This window comes from Microchirus variegatus (assembly GCF_963457635.1).
Source record: "Microchirus variegatus genome assembly, chromosome: 4".
Classification (NCBI taxonomy): Eukaryota; Metazoa; Chordata; class Actinopteri; order Pleuronectiformes; family Soleidae; genus Microchirus; species Microchirus variegatus.
Genome location: NC_139805.1, coordinates 14,272,105 through 14,290,572, shown reverse-complemented (window position 1 = coordinate 14,290,572; position 18,468 = coordinate 14,272,105). Strand labels below are relative to the sequence as shown.

Below are 18,468 nucleotides of genomic sequence, written 5' to 3'. Positions count from 1 at the left end.
ACAAATGTAAATGTAAATGTCTCCTTGGTGTTGGTGAAAAGAAGGACTGTGTCATTTGTCACGGTGTTCCTTTATTTAGAAACAACTATTTTATGGTTTACATGCCTTCCTCCTTTTTTCATTCGACATTACAATATTCAGATAACTCCCCTACCACTGTTAAAAAAGTAACTTTTACCCGGAGAATGTCCCAAAAGAGCTATATTTTTTTTCTAGAGCAAATTTGTGGACCAGTAATTTCACTTCCACATCATGAGAACCAGAAACAAAGTAAAACTTGAATATCAATTCACATGCTTTAATCTCCAGTCGGTTGATAATGTTTTGTTTCTAACTTCTCTACAAGAACATCATTCTTCTCAGTTGAACAAAGATTTCTGATGTATTTGTTTTGTCTCTTCTTTGTAATTTGAGCCAATTACTTTCCATCCGTGTTTGTACTCTCTTCCAGTACATGATTGATTGTATTAATATAAGGAAAAAAAAGTTATATGTAGCTGAATTAAATTTGTACCTGTGCATAAATGTAAAATTATTGCATGACTCAAAACCACAAATTTGTGGTACAGTGCTGATGCCTCCTTCTTACATTGTCCTTTTGTACACCAAGCACTAGTAATAATGTGAATTTTAAACCTATTTTATAGGTTCAATTACTTTTTGTATATATTTCATTTGTTTAAATAGGATCAGCAAATAAATATCTGATATATATATATATAAAAATATTTTTTTTTCTATAGTGCCTACTGTTATTACAAATAGTATGATACTTAATGTGTAAGTAATGTTTGTTGTCAGATCTTGAGACATAAGTGTTTGCACATTATTGTAATGAAAAGCCTTGACTAAATTCACAGTAGTAATAGTGAATGAAGTATTTTTTGTGTCTGTCTGTTTGTTTGTGCTTCCACACTTGCACTTACCAATATGACCAACAGAGGCCACCAGAGGCTTGGTGTGAAGTCTGCCATCTCTGATTGCCTCGTTATGACAGTAATTGTTCCCACTAAAAGTTGTGCATTTATTCAGTGTTTAGTAGCATGTTGCATTGAATTTTAACATTGGACTAAACACTACATTCCTTGAGTTTTGCTAAAATGTTCTGCAAAAAGTTGTTAAACAGCATTTAATGAAAAGAAATGACACACCAGTGAACAAATACCAAGGTCACTCTATATTTTACTATAGAATGTACACTGCTACAGTGCAATTGAGCGTTTACATTCAACACAAGGTCCCAGCTTTCCACAAAATAGCAAGGTGGGTAAACTAGTGTGTAAGATGTCATTTTTTTCTTATTACAGCACACACTAATTGAAAAAAGAAAAAAAAAGCAGAATGCTGAGGAATCTAAAAGCAAATCTGTTTCCTCTGTTGTTCAAGGTGATGAGGAACTAGTGTTATTGGTTCTTTCTATGCCTACTGTCCATATTTTCCAAGAAAACCACAGTCATTAGTGAGTAATTTAATTGGCTTCAAAAGTTTGGTGGTTTAGTCTACAGCACAGAGTTCCTATTCCTGTCGCCTATATTTCCCCTGCCGCTCTTTTTCTTCCTCCAGCACAGACAGCTGGTGATGACCGTGCTGATGATGACTGTGGCCACTACTGCAATGCTGATGAGGATAATCAAAGTGGAAGTTTCCTGTTCCTCTAGTCCACTGCTGGTGGGTGTGGGTAAGTGCTGATCTGTTGGTGTAAACACCACAGGCTCCTTGGTAGAGCTGAGAAGCATCAGGTCCTCATTTGTCACCAGTGAAATCCTCTCACCGGTCAGATTAAAAGGTGATTCACATACCACAAGGGTTTGATTGACCTTAGATGGGTGATGTTTCAGCCAGTCCCTAAGAGGCAGAATATCCTTGTCACACCTCCAAGGATTCTGCTCTAAGAGCACTTCCTTTGTCACAATGAGTTCATCTAAACTTTCCTGTGGCAGGTTGTGCAAGGAATTGTTTCGCAGGTCTATCTGTCCAAGGTGGCTCAGACCCTGTAGAAAACCTCTGGGGAGTGAGCTAATGATGTTGTGCTCCAGAGAGATGTTGACCAGGCTGGGCAGACCTTGGAAAGTTCCAGCTTGCAGAGTTGTCAGTGAGTTGGTGTGAAGCGAAACCTCTCCCAGCTGCCCCAACCCTCTGAAGGCCCCCGTGGAGACCTGGCTGATCTGGTTGCGACTGAGCACCAGCAGACGCAACTGAGTCAGATTTCTGAATGTGTCATCCTCAACACGGCGGACCTTGTTGTCATACAGCCACAGCTCCTGCAAGGGCATGGGACCAAACACTCCTGGACCCAAACTTTCCAGTTGGTTTTCATACAGTGAGATCTGTGAAAGTTGGGGAAGGTTTAAGAATATCCCTTGTGGAAGGGTTCTAAGCCTGTTGTTTGAGATAAACAGCTTCTTGAGCTTTGGTGTCTTGGAGAACAGGTCAGGGTCGAGGTGAGTGATTTGATTGTCATTTAGGGATAGTTCCACAAGGTTTCTGAGGTCATCCAGACTACCAATGGGGAGTTCCCGTAGTGAGTTTTTACTAAGCCGCAACAGCTGGAGACCAGATAGACCCTTGAATGTATCTCTAGACAGATCACTGATATTGTTTCCAGAAAGCACAAGGTAATTTAGCTCAGTAAGAGGGTGAAACGTTTCCTCAGGTACAGAAATGAGTTTATTCTTACCAAGGTCAAGACCTGTCAGATGTGTCAGTGTGGAAAACCAGTTAGGTCGAAGTACCATGAGTTTGTTGCTCTTCAGAGACAAACTCTCAAGATTTTTTTGATTTTTGAACAAGACCTCAGGGAGATCCTGCAATGCTGTGTCAATAAACGCTAATGACACTATATTCGGAGCTGAATCAAATGTGCCAGGGTGCACTTCCTGTAAAATACTTTTTTCTATTTGGAATAAGGCAAGGGCATCAGAGAAATCACTCAGGTCCTCTGGTTTCAGAAGGTAGATACTGCAGTTGGAGATGGAGAGGACAGTGGTAGATGAGGGCAAAGCCATGGGGAAGCTCGAGAGGCCTCTGCAGAGGATCTTGGTTCCTTGACATTGGCATCCATCTGGACACGCCCACACAGCAATGTTTAAGGAAGAAAGAAGTAGAAACGCACGAAGGGTCAGCAGCAGGTCCATTTTCTGCTAGAGAGATAAAAAAGAGAGTGTTGAAGGTGGTTAGAAGTCTTAAAGATTTGTACTGTGAGGGGCACACCACCAATTTCAGTTGCCAAATTTGATGAACTGGGGTAATTAAGCTATTAAAGTGCAACACTTTAATAGCAAAGCACTTTTATAGCCTGATACCTGGGTAGAAACAGTTATTTTAGTAGCATTGTGAGCACCTTTGGGTTTAATTTGATTTTTTTATAAGAAAGCCAGTTTGAACGTTGTTTGAATTTTGAATGTGAGCTTAGCATAAAAAAGGCTTTGTCTTTTACATGTCTATAAACTTTAACCAAGGACAATCCCCTTTAACTCACTGACAAAATGTCACCAAGGTGGCAGGAACACGGTTCCCTTTTAAATTTGAAATGACATGAAATTACTGTTGGATTTATAGGACAGGAGGGGACACACAAGCATTTGTTGACTTGTGGGCTTCCATGAGATTTGGTTGACATTAGCTGTTAGTTTCTGGGGTCTGTTTTTCCTCTCCTTGTGAGAACAGCCAAAGGGGAATCTCTGCATTTTAAATCACTACCATCACAAGACAGTAAAAGTGAAGGCAACTCTAATTGGTACCAGTGCCTCTGTGTTACGTTGCAGCCTCTGCATTCTTGTTCCAACTGAAAATGAGACGTTACCATAAATTGATCCAGTGATGTATTCAGTGACATGGAGCATTGCCCATCGGCAGTACCAGCCAAATCCATTTAACATTCTGCAAGCACAAGTTGTTTCTCTGTGGCAGAGGCATATTAGGTTGCAGAAAGAGTCTCTGCATGAAAGTAACGTTCACTTCTTTCTTTCTTTCTTTCTTTCTTTCTTTCTTTCTTTCTTTCTTTCTTTCTTTCTTTCATGTACAAATAGAGGTTCACAAAATACATCCTGGGTCATTGCAGCCTTTTCCTATTTTTAAACATTCTGTGCTCATTTGTGCTTTCATCCAAGCTTCCTGTTTTTGTTGTAGGTAGAAGATTATTTCTGTGCTATGTTGTGATTCTTTTGTTCTATCCTATGTCTTCTTACTTAAAAAACCCTGAAACCCTATTTGCCCTCTTGTTACTATGTTTTCTGTGGGACAGTAATCATTAGTTTCGTTAGTATGCCCACTTCCTTTTTTTTAAATGTAAAGAGTTCACATTTAAGTCAGGAAAGTGCTGCTGATAATGCAAAAAAAAGAGGGAGGAAACAAATAACATCAGTTATCTGTTGCATAATGTAATCTTGACACAGTTCCACTTTAGAAAGCATTGCCACAAAATAATATAAAAAGATTTAATGAACTTAAATAGACAACATGCTTGTCCTCTCCTCGAGAGGAAATGACTCGAGAACTGTGCAGCCTTTGTGTCTGCAGACAGCAGGGTGTGTGAATCCTCACATGTATGCATTTTATGAATTGAATAATGTTCCAATTTAAACGGATCCAAACCATGTTTCCTCTCTGGTACATATTATAATGTCCCAGTTCAACCACTGCCTCGTCTTGAATGGCTGCACTACAGTGTAATGGCTAAGGCATTTCCCGTTTCACCATTAATTGCTTAGATTCCTCCACCCTGTGTTCCCAAGCTGAAGGATCACCATTTTGTTAAGAAAAGACTGGGCTAGCAAAGAGGAGAACTTAAACTCAGTTGTGCTACTGATGCCATTGAGGATTGAATGACCTAAACATGAAAGAGGTTTCTTTGACTCAAGTCCTCAAAATAACCAACATTTTCACTAAAATCTTTCCCTTTAAGTATGTAAAAAATAAAGTAAAAAAAGTAAAGTACTAAACAGCCCTCTCTTAACCAGGACAAAATTATATTTCGCAAGACTCACCTCCAATAGTGGGATCGAGGATTCTGTGGCCAGTAACTTGGTGTGGTTATCTTTTATGTAGTTCCCTTACTTCCTCCACAGCTTTACAAATCCTCTGATGAAACTTCCCAACACTTTGTGAACTTTCACACCATCACATTTTCCTGCTCTTTGTCATTACTTGTTTCCCCTCATCGGTCTGTTTTTTCCCTGAGCATGTGCATTCTGCTGTTTTTTTTCTGTGAACTGTTAGCAGAAGTGGTCACGGTTCCAGTCATCCCCTCGCACCCTCCCACACAGGCACACCCATGCATTTTCTGGGGATCAGGCAAAGGGGAAGCCCCACCCTCTGGAAGATGTTTTATGTTGGGTGTTTGAGCGTGCGTGCATATGAGGATGCATAATCTGTATGAATCTACTTGTTTTCCACCAGGTGAAGACCCTCCAGGAAAACAAGTTACTATTGAATGTGACAGGGAGGTTTGTTTATTTGAAGACTCTCTTATGTGTCTCTTGTTGTTTAGTTGCTGCTCAGATATTTACGTAAACCTTGGTATGCTTGTAAACCCATGGGTTTGGCTCTTGGCAAACTTGGAAGTGTTCACAAATCCACCGTCAGAGGATTACAGGTTTGAATGTGATCCAAAAAACTAGCCAAACAATCAGCACACTTGTATCCAGGCTCTCTTTTGTTGCAAACGGTAAAATCAATGCAACTATGCATTATCGGTAGTTCAGCAAATATGTTTTTTTCAGAACATGGTCTTGTAAATCTGGCAGTTGCATGTGCACTATACCAGCAAAAAAGAAAAAAAAAGGGTTGAGCAGCAAGTGTTCTGTTGCGTTATGCATTCCGGTGTAGCTGTAAGTGAAGCCATCTGTCTGACAAATGCCCCCCTTTTACCGCAGCCTACAGATAGTGAGGGTGGAGTAAAGAAATAGTCAGTTGATGCATTTTTGCACATGCATAATATAACGAGATGGGTGAGGAAAAACGTACCTTCGTCAGAGCAGTTCCTTCAACAGTTTGTGTAACAAATATTCTTCTCCCATAAAGGAACATACTTTATTTTTAATGTTCACTGACACAATTACATCCCACTGTTTTGTTTTCTCCTCGTACTGTAAAATACGTCCATTCAGCATTCACGATTACTACAGCACGGCAGTCATGCGCAGCTCTCGCTCACATTCTGTCACATGACAGCGGGTATGGACGTCATTGTTGCCTGTGCTTAGCAAAGCATTTACCTCATATTAGGGTTTAAAGCTCACACAGATCTGTAAACCATATAGATTGTATTTTATTTGATTTTCCAGTCCACTGATTTTGACCAGTAGCAAGTTTGTGTGGGTACAATGAACAGAAAAAAGGAAAAGCTTTAAAGTTTTCAAAGTTCAATGTGATTTTGAAAATGTATGCATCTGAAGAATAATCTTACATAGAAACATTCTTTTAAAAAAGACTAACTGTGACAATGTTGAACAGAAGCATACAACATTACACATTAAAGAAGACAAGCAAGTGATGATCCCTTAATGCAAATTAGTTATCTTGGATACTGCAGGAACATTGTATTAGCTCATATAGACTAATAACAATACACTTTGAATGTGCATTCCTTAATTTTTGGAGCTTTTCTATTGAATATGTTCCTCAAGTGTTGCAACTAAATGGACATGATTTAAAAATGCAAGGGCATATTATTATTATTATTATTATAATAATAATAATTACACGTACATGCACAAAAAAACATGCACTGCCGCTTTAAGACAGTGCAAGTGTGAAGGAAATTAATGTAAGTTCCCAAAAATGATCTATTGTGTGTGAGTGTGTGTCTGAGAGATAATGAGTAGATGTGTGTGTGTGTTACCGTGTCCCCACTGTTGTGTGAGCTCAGTGTGCTGGAAAATCCTAATCACTTGTTGTCATAGCGATGAACTTGGCCTCTGTTCACCGACTCATCCTCTATTGTCGCTGTTTGTTGAAAACTTAAATCTCATGGAATTCGTGGCATCCATAGTCAGTCTGTGAAAATTTATAAAAGCTTTAAAAGCCTGTGGACCATGCAGCAGTTTAACATTTTCTGTTGCCGAGGGAAGTGGTTATAAATGTAAGCATAGTTGAACGGGCTAAAGTGAAAATCTTCTATAGGTCTGGTGAGGTCTTAGGATAATTTAAGGATAAAATTACAGAGACACGTTTATGTTATGCCATGAGTGTTCTTGGGTAATAAGCAGTTGTAATTGTATGCACATTGTTGTGGGCTTGTTTTATACTGGAGGCTTTTGAAATTTCACAAGAGAAAGGGTTGTTTACCCTCTGACCTTGTTATGATGACTGACTTTTGAAGGCTATTATGATGTTGGTAGGATCCTCCCAGTATATAGGATATGATTCACTGAGGGAAAACACATGGTTTTATTTTCAGGGAAAACCACATTTCTGTCATTCCCAGTAAATGAAGAAATCCAGATAAGAATCCAAGATAAGAGCGCAGGATTAATACGGAAGCATGAGCTTCAGATTTAGCATTAGGTAAATTGTTGTATTGACCTTCATCTGTGTTAAAACAGGATTGGGTTGAAAATCCCAGTGCTGTGATGGATCAGACTATGTAGGAGAAACTTTCCTTTTAGTGCTTTGTATTTGAATAGAAACATAAAACAAACTACTGGGATTAACATAATGAAAACGCCTAATTGTATAATCCTGTGATACTGACTCTACTGAAATGTATTTAAATGACTATGGTCAGATTTAAACTGATTTTCAACCAAATGTTCTCACAATTAGTAATGGGAGATGCAGCAGTAATGCTCATCATGATGGGGGTTATTAACAAGCAAGAAACAAGAAAGAAAGAAAGAAAGAAAGAAAGAAAGAAAGAAAGAAAGAAAGAAAGAAAGAAAGAAAGAAAGAAAGATGTGAAAGCAGTGTCTTTTCATTCAGTTTCATTCTCTAACCACTAGAGGGAAACACACCACCTGTGACTTGGTTTTGTTTATACTTGACATTCCGCTCTACCGACCCTGACAGTAGTCTCACAACAAGGAGATAGCGCAGGGGGGATGATTTATTATTGATATTATAGTTATATTTTCTATGTTTATTTAAAAGTTTTCAATACATAGCAATGAATCATTTTTGATGAAGAAGTCAAAGGCAAAAACAAAAAAAATCATAACAAAAAGCAGATCATCTGAAAAGCTGTGGTCAACCAATGTTGTACATTATGTGAGGGGAAAAATATGTGTAATTATTGTACATAATCTGAACGTGATTGCTTTCACAAAATGCCTTCATACAATACTTTAAAGCTGCAGTGTGTAACATTTGCTAATTTATGTTGTTGATGTTCTTGTTCGTGCTCGGTTTGGCCTCAGTGAACAGAAACGATGTCACATTAGTTATGTGCTACATCTGTAAACAAGCAACACAATCTCACTAATGACTAGGTTTTATTGACTTTTGAAGCTTTTTATGGGTGCTTTTCTTCAGTCATACTCTTTGCAGCTGCCTGGCTTGATTAGCACAATGTTGCTGTTACCTCCATCTGTCTTGACATAATAAAATTAACCATTTTACTATGAGTAGCATAGTATAATGTGGCCGAGCATGCACAACACAAGATCTTATTGAATTGAAAATGGTTTGAATGAAACAGCTATTTGTTTATGTTTAAAATGCACACACCGTGGTTTTAAATACATAAATCTAGCTATTCTAGCATAAATCTAGCTTATTTTATGGCCTTCAGCTTGTGGAAAACGACAGTTTATCCCATGGTGTCTCGTGCATTTGGTCTTATAAGGTGTTTACAGTAGTTACCCTTTATTGTTTGCATGCTCAGCCATCAGCTTATCCATAGTTTTGTCGAGGCAATACAGTGCATACATGGAAGCAAGAATGAGGAACAAGCCTGTGGTCACCAGAAGGACATGACAAAACATGAGGAACCCAGCCCAGGCTGTATCTGAGGGCAGAAACCACAAATACACCCAGCCCCTGTGAATGTTGTGGTGAACAAACTCAGGCCCCTGCCCTATCACCAGTAAGTCATAGAACACATGTGACTTGTAAGTCAACTGAGACTCAGTAATAAAGAGAATGTTTTCATCGGGCAGAGTGGTGGTTTCAGTCTTCAGGTGCGTTGAGAGCATCATGCCATCCGAGATGGTTGATATTGAAGGTTTGGTGGTTGCCTGAGTCAACTGAGACTCAGTAATAAAGAGAATGTTTTCATCGGGCAGAGCGGTGGTTTCAGTCTTCAGGTGCGTTGAGAGCATCATGCCATCCGAGATGGTTGATATTGAAGGTTTGGTGGTTGCCGGGATGGTGACTTGTTGAGTGGCTACGGTATTTGACGTCGTTTTGGCTGGTGCGTTTGGTGTTGTTGGAGGTGATGTTTGTCTGCTGAGTGTAATGGTGTGAAATGACTGTGTTGGCTCAGGCAAAGCACTTTGTGAAGCAACAACGCTTCTGGGTTCAAAAGCATCACAAATCCTGAACTCCTCATCACGCAGAGAGCCGAGCGTACGGAGCATGTCATAGGCTGGACTATGACACATCACATTCGCTTCATCAGCGACCACATTTTTATTATGTCTTATCCATCTTGCAAGATCTCTGATACTACAAGTGCAATCCCACGGGTTGCTACTCAAAAAAATAGCCGAAAGTTTTCCAAGGCCCTGAAAAATGTTTTCCGGTAGATCTCGCAACATATTGTTGTTTAGAAACAGGAATTTGAGAGAAGTTAGTCTGGAGAGCAGCTGAGGATGTAGGCTATGGAGGTTGTTGTATTTCAGTGAGAGCTTTTGAAGAAGGGGAAGACAACAAAACATGTCTGAAGGTAATTCCCTCAGTTTTTCATTTAAATGTAAGTTAAGATTCAGCAGGCCAGACATGTTGGTGAACACATTTTCAGGAACTGTAGTGAGTTCAGTCTTATACAGATAAAATTCTCTCATCGCAGGCATGTGACCCATCAGCTGGTTTGGTAGATATAACAGTGGGTTATTGTAGATAGTAAGCTTGCTCAGCTTGGGCATGTTATAAAAGCTCTTTTCTGGGATAATCTGAAGTCGATTGGAGGACAAAGTGAGACTGCTCAGGTTCTGCAGTGACCAGAACACCCGTGGTGAAAGACTGGCAATCTCGTTGTGGAAGAGTCTAAGCTCCTCGAGGTTGGTAAGTTCATCAAACAGCTCAGCTTGTAGCACCTCAAGCATGTTGTGATGGATATAGAGTTTGCGAAGACTGGTCAGGGATTTAAAGATTCTAGGTGAAAGCCTTTTTATGTTGTTCCTGCCAATGTTAAGTGAGATAAGGTTGGTCAGTCCGTGGAAAATATCTGGAGCAAGATTGGTCAGTTTGTTGCGGCTCAAGTCGAGATACCGCAACGTAACGTGTCTGTTTATTGTTTCGGGAGCAATGGTCTCCAACTGGTTTCCATCTAAATACAGCTCATCCAGAGCGGTCAGTGGACTGAAAACTTGAGCAGGAAAAGTTGAGAGATTGTTGGACGACAGAATGACGGACAGGAGCTGCTGGGCGCAGTCGAAGGCCTTGGGATGGATAGTGTGTAGATGGCTGTGACTCAAACTGAAGCGCAACAAGAGGTCCTTTTCTGCCAGGCTGCGCTCATTTATGACGTTCATGCTGGTGCCGTTGAGATCTAGCCGGTATGTGTGAATAGGCAGCGATGGAACGTCTGTGATGGTGTGGCCGTCACACTTGACCTCATTGCTTTTGTTACAAATGCAGACCCTGGGACAGGACACGTCGTTGAGGGTTAGGTGAGGCAGCATGAAGAGGACGAGTATTAAACCCAGGGGACCTGCACAGTCAGGATAAAAATACATTTGGTACATACGGTATATTCCAATATGACATTACATTATGACATAATTAGATAAGAATTTCACATGCTTTTCCAAGAATTATAAAACACCTCCCACAATTTAACCTTTGGGGGTCCCCTGAAGAAATGCTCAATGTGTCCCTTCGACACCAAAAAATGCTCCTTTTAAAGACCGTCATAGAAACATCATATATCAATGGATTTTTCCTTTTTTTATGATTGCCATCTTTAACTTCAGTCCTTACCATACATAACAGATATGAACAGATAAGTTGCCCAAAATCGAACTGAATTTGTAACATAGGAAATACTTCACTTGGCTCCTTTTTATGATCAAAAAGAAAAGAAAAAATTTCCATTTTGTGAATTCTGCACAATTATTGCTACTTTAAATCACCACTTAGAATGCAATTTAAAATTAATCAAAACTTTTCAGGTTCCAGAAATGCTCTATTAAAGATATTATTATACATAATATCAATAATATACATAATATTATTGATATTATTATCAAAATTCACCCGAAAATACACAACCTTGCCATATATTAACCACATGTGGATCAACACAGACATATAATAATAATAAAAACAATTTTTTTAATGTAAGTATTCTTTTCTTTTTTTTTTACCAACCTTGGAAGAAAGAATCCATCACGCCCAGTTGTCGTCCCTGCACACCTTTAAACTGGTTTAGCTTAATGGAATTCAGCCATCGTTCAGTGAACCGTCTACACCTGTGCTTTTCCTAACTGTGATATGTCGAATTAACATCTGACTTGATTTGACTTGTGTGTTTGTGAAAACGTCCTCTCTTGTCTTCGGGAAAGTTTGGGAACTGTGAAGACAGTTGATGCTGCGTATTCATTTCCTGCACACTTATCTGGACAGGATGTGTCGCTCCACTCTGCCAGTGCTTCTGTTTGTGGACTGAAGCAGATAACACTCATGTCTGTACCATGTCACTTATCATGTTTTGTGATGCCTGTAATGTGAGATATAAGGTCATATAAGGTCATTTCTTTGTTAAACATGTTGACCTTGAGTTTCTTCAGTGAGTCACCTTTTAATCTGTGTGTGTGCAAAACAGAAGCCGAAAAAAACTTTTTGCAGTCATCAACCAGGTGGTTATGATATCCTGCTTACAGTCCCATCCAATTCCCAGCAGCTTGATATCAGGTCCCCATGGTGACTTTTTTTATAACTGTTTTCCAAAATTATAGATGAATGTGTTAGGTATTAAGTTAGTATTAGTTCACTCCTTTTGTTTTTGTTTTCTATCATAAGGTCCTCAAACTGATCACGATGGAAGAAAGAGATTTGTTGATGTAAACTGTTAAAATTTGTGTCGTAAAACTCATATTTAACCCTTAGAACACAGAGCATTTTAGCTGCTTTTTTTCATTACTATGATTAAACATACAGTATATACAGAGGCTATAAGAATGTGCAATATAGAGTGTCTTATATCCTTTTTTCAATACAACCTTGGCAATGTGATGAAAAATGTGACTCCTGCACAATTATTGCTACTTTAAATCACCACTAAAAATGTGATAAAATGAATCATAACTTTGAATCAACAACAAATAGAAGACTAAAGAAATTAATAATAATTTAAAGCCTGAATATGTGACCTATAAACACACACACCCAGGATGTCCATATAAGGAGATTACCATGGGTGCACCTGCAGCACAGAGCCATGCTGTGTGAGCACTAAGGGTTAAATATGGTGAATAGTTATAAAGCGGACCTAGACCGGAAGTTCCAATTAACGCTGTTTTTTGGTGTGTATCTGCGTCATTACCTCGTTTATGAAGCCCTGAAGGTTCGAAACAAACAGTTCAGCCACTGCTGAGAACGCTTTGATGTATTGTAATCTCGGGCTCAGCGAGATCTCTGAAAAAACCCTTCTGGTTGCGTAACCAGCATTTCTGCTGAACAGTGGCTCCTCCTGCTCAGGGCACTAGTCCGGGCACATCTGGTTGCGTACATTGAACCGCAGAAGAAGAATAACGTCCGTTGTGGAGGTGTTTCTCGAGCCAGAGTGTCTTCTGACTCTGGGTCTGACTCCAGGTCAAAGTCATAAAAGGGACTGCGGCGGGGAGTCGTAACGAAGCTATTTTTTGTTAAAACAATGTTTTGATAATGAGTAGTAGTGCATCCACCGTTCCAGAGGGGGGAGCTGCGCTTCTGAGAGCTGGTGCTGAATATGTCACTTCCGGGTACTGGCCAATCACAAGACAGTTGGGAAGGCTCTACGCTGGCTGGCCAATCACAACACAGTCTGTCTTCTGGGTGTGAGATGTATGTCTGAAACACCGCAGCTGAGGAGAGCGTCAGTAAGGAGAGATTTCTATTGGCTCATTTACAGCAACTAGGAGGTTTTTGACCATAAAAACAACTTAATGTATGTAAGTAGACCGCCATAACTAACATATATGTGCAACAGGACCACTCTATGTGAGCTTTAAATATAATATTAATGTCTTTAATCAGACATTTTTATTATTCTAGTTTTCCATTTTAAATGAAATTACTCACACAAATTGACTCATAATGTATTAATGCTGTGTGTGTTGTGCAACAAAAGACCCGATGATGTGTCGATGATGTCGCCCCTCTTCTCTGATGCTGCAGTTTACATTCGCTCACGTTTACAGAAAACTCTTTTCAGCTATTTCGTCTGTGAGAGCTGGTTTCCCAGATTCCCCCTCTGTTCACTCTGCTCTGGGTGATTCAGATCTGTTCACAGCAGTTCACACAGGACTGTTCACATTAAGCCTGTGACTCAGCTTCGTCACCGTAGATCCAACCTAGCAAACTTCACAGCGAGGTAATTCACTTTGTCACAGCATATGAGCTCTACATGTCTCATCTCTTAGCTCAAATACTTCTACTTATGTGTACTGTTTTTTAAGATATATTGAAAGGTGCCATGTGTAAGAATGTGGCCAAAAACTACTACATTCAAATTCAAAATACAGAGGTCTTTTAGGTTTCGTTTTCTGACGTAACTGGCAACCCATGGTTGCTCCGCAGCTGAGACTCTACTGACTGCAATGATTGGTAGGCGGCGGTCGGTGGCGCCACATGCCAAAATATGATTTCAAAACATAAACATGATTTGCAGTCTGCAAAATATTTTTTTTTATGCAAATATTTTGGCAGTACTGTTGTTGTTGGTGAGTTCAGTTTGTTATATGAACATTATTCCTGAGTCTCTGTGACATATTAGGAGGATTTTATGGCCATTTGCTTTAGATTTATTACATAATGCACCTTTAAGTTAAGAGTATTTAATGTTACAGTTATAACATCAGTGCCCCCCTCCCTTTTTTGAAGAGAAAATGGTTCCACAGAATACTTTAAAAACAAAACAAACGCAAATTCATGTCTTGTTATTTATTTTTGTAAAATGAAAGGCAGTGCATTCTTTATAAGCCGTGACATATTTATTTATGACCTGTATTGATCATGACAAAAAAAATGTAATGCCCATCATTAGCCACAAGAGAGCGACATGTACACATATGCACAAACAGAAACCAAATCCCTGGGAAAATAATAAATGTCTTTGCAGACAGGTCGTTGTATCTGCCCCTCAAGTATTTCCAGCGAGGTGATTATTTACACATGAGAGATTTACAGCCACTGTCCTCAGAACTCTCACGAGAGCACTTCAGTGCAGTGGTAATGACATTTTTATTGATGACATTGATTATGGTACAACTTGATATTGCTGGGATAGGTATATTGTGATTATATTACTGATGCTGTGAGTCTTAAGGCTATGTTGGGCTTTGCAGCAAGATTTCACAGTGGTCCTCCTTCTCTTGCATCCACCTCAAACACAGTATTTCCAGAAGCAAGCTGCAGACAGAGGCGATAAAGATGTGTGATAGGACATCTGACATGTGATGTACAATATATACAGGTGCTGGTTTGTCATCAGGAGAATCATATTAATAATATTTCCTGCTACGTATAAACGCAGATGGTGCATTAAACTTACGTTCGCCTCTCTTCTGAGTTATGGATTTTCCCTCCACCAAATTGGCTGTAATCTCCTGCTCCAGCTCCAGGTTTTCCTTCAACACTCTCAGCTAAAAGCAGACAAAGACAACGCAACCATTGCACGATCAGTGCACCGTCAATGAAATGGCCTTTGTAATCAATTAGTGTGAAAAAAAATTTATTCAGATCATTTAAGTAAAAGTTTTTGAATTTTTCTGGATAACAAGTCCTTCATGATAAATCTGTCCTTACCCCCTCTAATTCAGTCAATTTATTGGCCAGCTCAAGACCTGTGGATTGAAAAAAAAAAAACACAAACACTTATCATCCTACAAGAATGTATGTGTGTAATTTAAGTAAGTTTTAAGCATTTGTGTTTTTAATCTCTCACCAAGAGGATCATCTGTTTCAACTGGAACTAAGCTTTTGTGTAGTAAGAGTGCAAGAATCTTGCTCTGGGCCTCTGTGTCTTCTTTGGGATTAAAAACGTGGTTTCCTGCACATCACACAAGACAAATAAAGATATGCAACGATATGCATCATAAAATGTCATAAAACAAACGCATCATTTAGAACTTGTTGCATTTATTTCAAGCTACAGCCAACAATATGATTTTAAAGTGTACAGAAATCATCACATTTTTATTCTCTAAAGACATTGGTGCATACTTACCAGGGTTAAACATGCTTCGTCCATCCACATTCAGCACGCCCTGCAGTAGAAACAAACCCAGCAGTCCTAAGAAGTAATTCACAACTGCAGACCTGTCCATGGCAATCACTCTATATGGTCTCTGTCAAATGATGCTCTGTGAATCCTTCCCTCAACCAAGGCAAGAAGTCCTCTGCTCTGGTCCATTCGGTCAACATATTTATCCTTTCAGAGGCCAAGAGGAGGGGCCAGTCAGCCCCTTACACACTAAATCAATAGCTAGTCATCGTGGTTTTCGTCAATAGACCACCTTTTTACGGGCTTCACGGAGCGTCTGAGTGAAATACAGAGATGCGTGACGTTGTCAGTGACGCCACCAACCCTAAATCACTCTGACATGGGCAAATCAAACTGAGAGGAAGGTATCAATCAGGCTGCTAGTTATCAGAGACCACAAGCAGATTTTCTTGGCACCTGCCCATTTTTTTCTTTTACATTAATTAATTCTTTATGTAAGTACATGCGAGTGTGCTGGTCTGCAGATGGAGGGGAAGCAAATTGATTCAGTACCTAAGTGCATCATAGGACTGATTTGGACCTGAAGCAACATCCATCACTGTGACCACAACAACCCCCCAGCACCTCCTAGATCACCATATTCTGTTTGGTGGAAATCACCTCTCTTACGTTAAACATTGTTAGAAGGATGAGTCGACCGGCACCTGCTGAACTAGGCTGGTGAGGGTCTCATTAAAAAACTTAACTTCAGAACTCAATGACATTTGACGTCTGGCATTCCATAATCGTTCAATCACTAGTCCAAAAAACATGCAGATTTTGGGATTAGGCAAATTGGACACTGACTGTAGGTGTGAGAGTGAATGGTTGTTGCCTCTGTGTGGATGAAGCAGTAGATGATGACTTAATGAATGAATGTATACATATTTACATGTATAGTATGTCATTTCTGCTGCTAGTGACCTCTCAATCAAAAAACAACAACACAATGGATGATGTGATGTGTTGTATTATTGTGTCCTGAGGTTCCTCTGTGCATTACAGCTTCAGCAGTAGATTGTGCAGCAAATGGCAGTTAGTAGTCATGATCTATAAAGTGAAAAATACACACAATATAATGGAAAAAAAAGACAACACACTGGGTAAAAAAAAAAAAGTAGCGACTATTTATTTCCTCACTCTGAAGTTGCAGGTTGAAGTTAAGCAAATGACATCAATAAAAGTGACCTAAATGAAAAGCTTCCATCACTTTGAATAGAACTATGGATTTCTGAAGAATTAAAGAATGTTGGAAACATTTTTGGCATTGACATTAAAGATTATATTATAAATTTGAATGCCAGCATGTCACATATTGTGTCTTTAATCAATCCAATATCAAAGTTTGAGTAGTGTGCAGAGCAGTTCCCTTTTCCCAGGATACAGCTACAAGTCTAGGGCCAAATCCATTTTTGTTCATTGTCAAATGAAGCCATATCCACAGTTTTTGTTCTCAAACAGGTAAAAGGTCAGGGTCGCGTTGAACTTATAGTATGTTTAAAAATAAATAAATAAATAATAATAATTATTATTATTGTTGTTGTTGTTGTTATTATAATGTTATTGTAGCATTAAGTGTAGGCTGTGTATCTCCTGATGGGATTATTGTTTGGCAATTAATTAAATCTGTGATACCAGTTTATCATGAATGATACAAGCACCTCAAGTCAATAGAATTGTGTTAGAGACACTGTACGTTGAAATAATTAACACTAGAGGGAGCAGTTATATTAGCATAATATCATGGCTCAATCATGGCCAGGACTCTGTGTGTGTGTGTGTGTGTGTGTGTGTGTGTGTGTGTGTGTGTGTGTGTGTGTGTGTGTGTGTGTGTGTGTGTGTGTGGTCAATGCGCTTATTTATTTTGAATTCACGTGTAGTCTCGTGGCTCCATGACGCCTCTGTAACACCGTGTGTTCCCTTTAGCTTCGTGGCAAGCAAAGGCTTCTTTGCAGCTGCAGATTGTCCACAGTCACTGAACCTTATGGAGGGAGTTTGGTCAAGCTAGCGCGATGACGCACGAATTATACCGGAAGTCTGATATTTCAGCCTTCAAAATAATGTACGTCTGAGAACCACTATATAAAAAAAACATGTAGTTGAGCTATGAAACTAGCAGTTAGCAGACACTGAACTCTCGCTTCAAGAGTGTCATATATTAAATGTATGTAGATTTTTTTCTGCCATTTAATGTTTTTAAAAAAACAAGAGTGACACTGATTTGGATTAAACAACACAGCTAGAATATATTTAATGCAATTTAAATAGTTACACTTCTATCAATAATAGTCATGCACAGGTGACTCCTAACTGGAGTCAGCTTAGGGCCTGTTTAGGGACTTTCTCTTTTACTCTTCCTCTTCAATGTCAATGTTGTCTTTTTTAAGGTGTCTTAATTTTAACTTTATTTGTCAGGTTGTATCCTATAGACCATTGATCTGTGGTGTTCAAATTGAGGTCTGTTGTACACTTATAAGGGGTCGATAAAAGGTTTTCTGATTCATCCATGACACATTCAATGGCCTTCTTTTAAGTTACATCTGTTATAATCAGCCAATCACATGGCAGCAACTCAAAGTGCTTATTCATGTAGACATGGTGAAGACGATCTGTTGAAGTTTAAACCAGGCTTCAGATGAGGGATGAAATGTGATTTAAATGACTTTAATCATTGCATCTCAAGGGTTTACAGAGAATGGTCTGAAAATAACAAACACATCCAGTGAGCAGCAGTTCTCTGGGCAAAATTTGCCTTGTTGATGCCAGAGGTCAAAGAACTGACCAGACTGGTCCAAGATGATAGAAGAACAACAATAACTCAAATAACTGGTTTGACCATTATTTACCAAGTATCTTGCTGTAAAGGCAAGAGCACTAACCACAACACCAAATGTGTGGCCCATGGA

At 39.2% G+C, this 18,468-nt stretch overlaps 2 protein-coding genes across 2 annotated transcripts; both read right to left on the bottom strand.

Annotated features, from left to right (window-relative positions):
• Positions 1 to 1,499: 1,499 nt before the first annotated feature.
• Positions 1,500 to 5,058, bottom strand: LOC310925482 (uncharacterized protein; the record flags this gene model as incomplete). The annotated part of the gene is made up of 2 exons (XM_083887450.1): positions 4,986 to 5,058; positions 1,500 to 3,140 (listed from the first exon to the last, which is right to left on the bottom strand). Exon 2 carries the CDS (start codon positions 3,132 to 3,134, stop codon positions 1,500 to 1,502), a length of 1,635 nt encoding a protein of 544 aa, XP_083743576.1. The 5' UTR covers positions 3,135 to 3,140; positions 4,986 to 5,058.
• Positions 5,059 to 8,795: 3,737 nt separating this feature from the next.
• On the bottom strand, positions 8,796 to 15,626 carry LOC310926058 (uncharacterized protein; the record flags this gene model as incomplete). Its single annotated transcript, XM_083888158.1, has 5 exons — positions 8,796 to 10,810; positions 14,852 to 14,942; positions 15,106 to 15,143; positions 15,245 to 15,349; positions 15,527 to 15,626. 5 exons carry the CDS (start codon positions 15,624 to 15,626, stop codon positions 8,796 to 8,798), a joined length of 2,349 nt encoding a protein of 782 aa, XP_083744284.1.
• Positions 15,627 to 18,468: the final 2,842 nt, after the last annotated feature.